We start from the raw sequence: 7,640 nt of genomic DNA, 5'->3' as shown, positions 1-7,640 counted from the left end.
GAGAGAGAGAGAGAGAGAGAGAGAGAGAGAGAGAGAGAGAGAGACTCAGCTGGGTGGTCGAGAACTCTACAAGTGGGCGAGAAAGAAGAAAAGAGACAGAAATATACATTCAACATACATATTATACATATACATACATACATACATATATGTGTGTATATATATATATAATATACACTACATCTTTAGTTTATCCTAACCAACAAAATTTTTCATCAAAATCATCGGATCCATTACCGACCGAAAAAAAACAAATGCCTAACAGTCTCTCTCTCTCTCTCTCTCTCTCTCTCTCTCTCTCTCTCTCTCTCTCTCTCTCTCTCTTTCTCCATTTATCTCTATCTCTCTTTCTCTTGTCGAAAAACAAATACATTCATGTTCCAGCTTCATCGATCATTGCGATAACATGGTAATAATATTATAACGATCAAAAATAACTTTGCTTTAATTTCGTATCGTGGAATAGCGTAAAAAGAAGAAGAAAGAGAATAAAAGAAACGGACGATGATACGAGATAATGATAATAATATTAATGATGATGATAATGATAATGATAATAATAATAATAATAATAATAATAATAATAATAATAAGATATTTATCTTGGATCCGTTCGGTCGTTACGAAGTCGATGCCATGTTTTTTTCTGAACCAACAACAGGTGGCTCCGAATCGATCGATGTCGAAATGAGAAACGAGAAAAGTAGAAGACGAATAAAGAAAGAAAGAAAGAAAGAAAGAAAAAAAAAAAAGAAATCAAATCAAACGTATACGAAGTTATAATTGAAATAAAAATTTCACTTACTTTTAAGCGTCTGCTTCGTGCTGTTGCTGCGTGTGTGTTTTACTTTCGATGATAATAATTTCCTTCGTTCGTTGTTGGTCTTCTTTCGTAAAAAGGGAAAGAAGAAAAAGAAGGAAAGAAAAACAAAACAAAAAAAGAAAAAAAAAAGATTGAAATCTGGGCAAATCGCACAATATAAATTTAGGCACTGTAAATTTCTCGATTTACGTTGAATACATACACAAAGAGTCACAATAATAATAATAATAATAATAATGATAGTAATAATAATAATGTGGAATAATACGATTAGTAATAAGAATAAGAATAATCACATTATACAAATCACTGTAACGATATTATAATACACGTATTTATTATACGAGAACACACGAGAGAAAACGACCGGACGAAAGACGAAAGGACGCGACGCGAAAGAAACTCGTCCGACGAAACGCGTGACACCTCGCTCGACGGTTGGCGAGCGAATGAGATGCGACGCTCGCTCGCTCCCCACTACCACGCATACTAACGCTCTCTCGCGGAACGACTCGGTACTAACTCTGTCGGTAATATCCATATCTCCTTCATCGATCATGACGCATACAATAAATTTGTATACTTTCTCTTCGAAAATTATGTTTACGTTTCTTTTTCTCTTCTTTTTTACTTTCGATCTTATTCCAAAATTTTGTAATATATAAATCTTTATACGTGTATACATTGATGACGATAAAACAGTTTCCGTACTTTTCTATATCGTTTCTATCTATCATTGCATTTTTCTTCTTTTTGTTTTTTTATTTAAAATATGTAAAATATAAATAATTAAGGAACAATAAAATGATATATGTATATATATATATATATATACATATGTATACATCTATATTATTTAACTATATAAATGATTTATTTACTCTTTATGTGTATATTGAATTCTATACATAATAGCATAGGACTGCAATACCACAATCGATTGCCCTAATTGTTACTCACATTTTGTGCGAATGGATCATTGCAAAATTATTGGTAACATCTAAGGCAACATTTCTTTTTCTCCTCTCTCTCTCTCTCTCTCTCTCTCTCTCTCTCTCTCTCTTTTTTTATCCTTTTGTATATTAATCTTCCTTCTGCGATACAGATATGTGTGCATGCTTTGGTGGTTCGCACAATATATTTTCTTTCTTTCTTTATTTTTTTTTCTGTTTTTTTTTTCTTTTTTGGTGATATGTAAGATTTCACACACACACACTCGTGCAATGCATCATAATTATTTATAATAATTACATATATGCATAGTTTCTATGCACTAATTTAATATCTAATCGTTTACTATTTTTATTTTATTTGGAAAATAAGTCACCCATGGGTTTTTGTCGAGCACAAGTTTTTTGTTGTTCTTCCCTTTCTTTCCTTTTCCTTTGCACAAATAATTCTTTTTTAATTATTTAACACTTCTTATTCGTTAATAAAAAAAATAAATGTAAATTATAAATAATACATACAATTCCAAAAAAAAAAAAAAAAAAAAAAAAAAAAAAAAAAAAAAAAAAAAAAAAAAAAAACATGTGCTCATATACATATATATATACATATTATACATATATATGTATATATTAAATTCATGGCATGCATATCTCTATGTAAAAAATTGATAAAAATAGCATCTTTAATAATATGCAATAGCAATTAAATTGTAATAAAAAATAAATCATTATTATAGATTATACACAAAAAAAAAAAAAAAAAATCAAATATCAACCTAATACGATATTTACAATAATAAAGGAAACATATTTTTCTTAAGAGTTAATTAAAACATTATTCGAATAAATTCATAATCGAAGAAATTTGCTTTTATTGATCGACAATCATTTTTCTTTTTGCCTGTGATATCCTAAACACACTATTACATCTAAGTGAAAAGAAAAAAAATAAAATAAAATTTAGAAATATATATATATATATATATACACACACACACACACATATATATATATATAAAACATTTGCGTTGTGAATGTTTAAAAATATTATTAATTAAAACTTAATAAATCGTTGTATCATTCGTTAATAAAAATTGTTTCCTCTTTTTCATCATTTGTTATATATCATTTATGTAAAAACTTACCTAATAAATTCACATTTATACTTAATAATACTATTGAAAAAATATGAAAACTCTTTTCTTTTTTTTTTCTTTTTTTTTTTTCTTTCTTTCTTTCTTCCTTCCTTCCTTTCTCTTTCCCCGTTTACAAATTCTTATGCAAGCGATGGTACCGATCAAATTAATGATACCATTGATTTTGTCTCTACTTCTTCCTTTTTTTTTTTTTTGGTTTTTTTTCTTTTTCTTTTTCTTTTCCTTCCTTTTAATATTATATTTTTTGGTCCATTGAATATTGCTATACTTCTTTCGTCAGGCAGCTTTTCTCTTTATAAGAGTTATCTACTCGATCCAAAATTAATTAGTTTTGGTACGGAATAAAAAGTAAGCTTAGTTTTTCTCTTTCGCAATAAGTACTGCGCTGTTTGTTTCGCAGTCTTTTCTTTTTGGAAACATAAAAAAAACAAAAACAAAAAAAAAAAAAAAAAAAAAAGAAATCATACCAAGAACCATATAACTATGATACAATACTTAATATACAAAACGTGATATTCTCCTTTTTTTTTTCTTTTAGTCAACGTAATAATAAAAAAGTTAATTTTCGACTTAACAAACTAAAATTTGGATTGTTTTCGATGATATCAAAAGTATAGGCTATGTTAACTCATCGGTACATTGTTTCCTTTCTTCTTCTACGCGTTGTCGTGTACGATTGAAAGCCTCAGTTTTTAAAAAATCAACAGTTTTGTAGACCGTAGTATTTGGTGGTGATTGGGCAGGTGGTAACGTCGATGAGGCAAAACTTTCTGTTGCCTCTAAATCAAGATCAAGATATTGCAAAACGACTAATCGTCGATTTGACGCAGGAATAAATGTGTTATTGTGATCTTGATAATAATATATCTATAAAAAAACAAAGACAAAGAAAAGAACAAGTAAAGAAAAAAGAGATAATACAATTGTTGAATAATTTCGTTCGACATAATATATTATCACATAGAATTTTTTTAATATTATTTACCTCCTCTTTATCATCGAAAGCATTATTATCTTCATCCGATGTGGATTGATGTCGAACAGAATGTGTATGCATTGGAGGAGTCGGACTAGGTGCTGCTCGCATTCTACCTCTCCCAGGAGGAGAAGCAAGTTGTAAAGGTCCTAGAAATCAATTCGTACCATACATTTCTCATAACATGCAATCTATGTGATAAACAATTTTTTAAGACTTACCTTCTATAGGTGACTTGTTTAACGGTGGTTTAAGTTTCCTATTAATACTAGGCGGTTCAGCAGGTGAATGTTCCGAAGAGCTCATTTCTAATGTTGGCAAAGTTGTACCAGGAGATGCTTCGTTACTGATAATTGAAGTAGAGTCGCTGGTTTTTCTACCTGGTTTTAATTCCCTGTAAACTACAGGAGGAGGTGGAGCTACCGTAGATGGTGGTATTGGAGCAGTGCTACTATCTCGTATCAAAGGACTTGGTAGATTGGAATAAGTAGCGGTCACTGAACTTTCTGATCTTGGACTTGGTGGTTCATCCTCGTGAAAATCATATCGAAAAACACGCGTGTCTTCCATAGTACTTGGTGCAGCGTTAGAATAAACATGTTTCTCCGATGCTTGTCCAGGTTGATGGGATCTAGGGAAATCATAGGATTCATCTGTCACTGATCCAACTGCATTAGTATTAGCAGCAGGTGTCGCAGGTGTTGTAGGTTTCGAACTCTCCGTTGCACCGTCCAAATTTAAATAATTGTGTCCTGGATTTTCAGGTAACATGTGAGGCGGTTTAGGTGGTCTTGGAGGTGCTGGTAATTTTTCTACAGCCGGTGGAACACTCGAGTCCACGATTCTTAACTTTCCAAACCTCTTCCTTACACTCCACGAACCTATTTCGGCGTCACCAGAATTCTGACCTCTTGATTCGGCTGTTTTATATGTTAAATTTAATGTATAGGATATATATTCTTTTTCTTTTCAATTATTTATATTTCTTTTTATTGATCTTTTTACCTGAACATGGAAATGTATCCCAATTGACGCTTGGTACCGGAGCAGTCCACTCGTCATCCGTAAACACACTCTCTGCGTCAGTAGTTGTAGGTGATCTTGGTGGCGAAGGTGCTAATCTTCTTGGTGCGTCGTAATGTTCAGGTCCTTGTCCCATTCCTGAACTAAGAGAACTGGTATCATTAAGACGACGACCGGATATACATTCGCTGATAGGAATATAAGGTCCAGAGATTGTACTTGTTGGTGAGATCGGAGGTGATTCTTGCGATTCGTACTGAAACACTATAATGAAAATTATGTTTATACAAACCATTAAATTATTAGCTTTTCAGTTTTATAAACAAATGAAATAATTTGACATTGATTTACTTTGACATTGTTGTTCCTCGTCTTGAGTATAAGCCTTCAAACCACAAACTTGACAAACCGCAGCAACCCATTTGTTCATATCGGCTTCGCTTTCAGCAACCAAATAATAAGTTCTCTTTGGTGTCTTAACATTGAACGTAAATTGATACTTTTGCTTACAATTTTCAAACCTAAGACCAGCATCGACCTATAAACGATATTTATTATACAACAATAATATACATAGTCCGAATTAAAAGTAAATAAATATTACCTGTTCGCATTGATCGAGATCAATACGACCTTTCAACTTTCTACATCGTCTATCCGTATAATATTCTAAAAAGTATTGTCCAGGTAATTCGCCGCTATGTCTTAAAGCAAACCAACGTTTCCTCCACCGCTGTAATCAAAAGAATCAATGAAACTAGACGCACTTTATTAAAAAATAACAAAATCATTCCATTTCAATAATAACGCCTAGTTAATAATAACATAGTCATATCAAAGTATTACTCTTCGATAATGAAAAGATACGACGCAATACAATACAATAAAATCATAAAGAAAAATGAAGGTTAAGATTTCTATTAAAGAAAAAGAAAAAGAAAAGAAAAGAAAGAAAGAAAGAAAAAGAAGAAGAAAAGAAAAAAAAAAAAAAAAAAAAAGTTATGTTGAAGTTCCCTTGCACGTGAACAAATGTAAACAATGAAGAAGTTTTATTAAGCACAATAAAAAAACAAAATTGAACTACCAATTACTATATGCCATTAAACAAATAACACTTACAGCTCTCCATAGTTTAGTAGGTGGCGATTTGATGAGCCATCCTTCATGAACGATTTCTTGAGTAGTTTTAAGAACCTCCATACTAACTATACCATCCACATCTCAAATCTGTTTGATTATAAATAATTTCAATATACGGTATAACATTGTCACATAGGGATAATAAAACCACCGAACACACAGGACAACGGCACGCTCGTCGTCCATTTATCTATTTTTGGACGACACACTGACGATCACACCGATACATGAATCGCCTGCTGATCTCTTCCACGACGGCAACCACCACCACCACTATCACTACCACTATTGCAATCGCCATTACTAACACAATTACATTACTATCGTAACGAAACACTCATATATGTACGTTAAGCGAGGACTTGTGTGAAAATCGTATAGGTTAGGAAGAAAGAGAGAGAGAAAGAGAGAGAGAGAGAGAGAGAGAGAGAGAGAGTGAATAATGAAAATCGGAGCACATTGAAAGAAAGAGAGAGAGAGAGATATATATATGTATACATATATATCGTCGCCATTACTAAACCGACATAAACACGCGTGCCAAGGTTTATGTGTATGTGTACGTTTCTTCATGTGTTAAGTCTCTCTTCGATGACAACGCACTGACGTACACGACTTACAAATGTGCCATCGACCATGATTACACGTACATGATTTTTTGTTCCTTTTTCTTTTTTTTTTTTATATTATTATTATTTGTAATATTATCATTGTTCTTGTTACTTTTGTTGTAATTATCGTTATTGTTATTGCTGTTGTTGTTATTATTATTGTTATATTTGGATTTTCAAACGAAGTGTTCAAAATTCCCGCGTTGATAAATAATTTTTTCTCAAGCACGGTTTAATTTTCGTTTTGAGGTTAACTTCATCTATTTGGTTGGAATATCTTTCTATTCTTTTCTTCTTTATCTCATGTAGAAGTAATTAGTTGTTAAGATTTGAGGTTAGAATGGCGATTCGTTCTTTTTTTTTTTTCTTTTTTAATTCGTCGAAAATACGAGAACATTCGAAACAATCTATTTTTTTTATTCTAGTTTTTATATTTTATATATGTATATATATATATATATATATATATATATATATATAATGATCATTTGATTGAAAGATAATTATTTTATCGAATTATTGTATCGATATAATCGTTAATAATTTCGTACAAGAATAGTGAAAATTTTCGATTATCGAGATTAGAAAAAGCGCGAAATTCGAAACGTCTCACCTATTACAAAATCAAATAAATATGTATAATTCTTTCGTTTGTTCGATTCGATATAATTGATAAAACAACGGAACAAAAGAAAACATTTTCGATTGTCTAAATTAGAAATAGCGCGAAATTTGAAACGTTCGACAAATATAAAATTATCGATTCGCAATGATTAAAAAAATTTCGATGAATATAATCAGAAATTTCATACCGAGAGAAATTTTCCCTTATTGTTGATTCTTTTTTTCTTTCTTTTTTTAATTTTCACTCAATGAAATTGTTTCTGGTGTAGTATGATTCGTAATAAACGATAAAGAATCTGTTGTCTTATTTATTGTAAAATATGAATAAATACAATG

The 7,640-nt window shown here is 30.9% G+C and overlaps 1 protein-coding gene across 3 annotated transcripts; it reads right to left on the bottom strand.

Annotated features, from left to right (window-relative positions):
- Positions 1 to 3,004: 3,004 nt before the first annotated feature.
- Positions 3,005 to 6,760, bottom strand: LOC122637252 (GRB2-associated-binding protein 2). Of its 3 annotated transcripts, none has more exons than XM_043829248.1 (8): positions 6,049 to 6,760; positions 5,534 to 5,662; positions 5,281 to 5,467; positions 4,912 to 5,193; positions 4,128 to 4,826; positions 3,916 to 4,055; positions 3,569 to 3,797; positions 3,005 to 3,331 (listed from the first exon to the last, which is right to left on the bottom strand). In XM_043829248.1, the coding sequence occupies exons 1-8, from the start codon at positions 6,127 to 6,129 to the stop codon at positions 3,285 to 3,287; spliced, it is 1,794 nt and encodes a 597-aa protein (XP_043685183.1). In that variant the 5' UTR covers positions 6,130 to 6,760; the 3' UTR covers positions 3,005 to 3,284. The 3 variants fall into 3 exon arrangements, with proteins under 3 accessions (XP_043685183.1, XP_043685184.1, XP_043685185.1); XM_043829249.1 differs by having other exon boundaries at positions 3,005 to 3,236; XM_043829250.1 differs by lacking the exon at positions 3,005 to 3,331 and having other exon boundaries at positions 3,354 to 3,797; positions 6,049 to 6,757.
- Positions 6,761 to 7,640: the final 880 nt, after the last annotated feature.

Source organism: Vespula pensylvanica, chromosome 25 (genome assembly GCF_014466175.1).
Source record: "Vespula pensylvanica isolate Volc-1 chromosome 25, ASM1446617v1, whole genome shotgun sequence".
NCBI classification, from domain to species: Eukaryota; Metazoa; Arthropoda; class Insecta; order Hymenoptera; family Vespidae; genus Vespula; species Vespula pensylvanica.
Note: the sequence above shows the minus strand (reverse complement) of the source record. Positions and strands in the feature narration are given on the sequence as shown.

Bases quoted from the DNA above. Each gene is read 5' to 3' on its own strand.
- LOC122637252 (XM_043829248.1), bottom strand. From the start codon at position 6,129: ATGGAGGTTCTTAAAACTACTCAAGAAATCGTTCATGAAGGATGGCTC. The intron at 5,194-5,280 runs GTAAATCAATGT...TTTTCATTATAG, and splicing joins CGAGGAACAACAATGTCAAA to TGTTTCAGTACGAATCGCAA. The intron at 4,827-4,911 runs GTAAAAAGATCA...CATATAAAACAG, and splicing joins GGATACATTTCCATGTTCAG to CCGAATCAAGAGGTCAGAAT.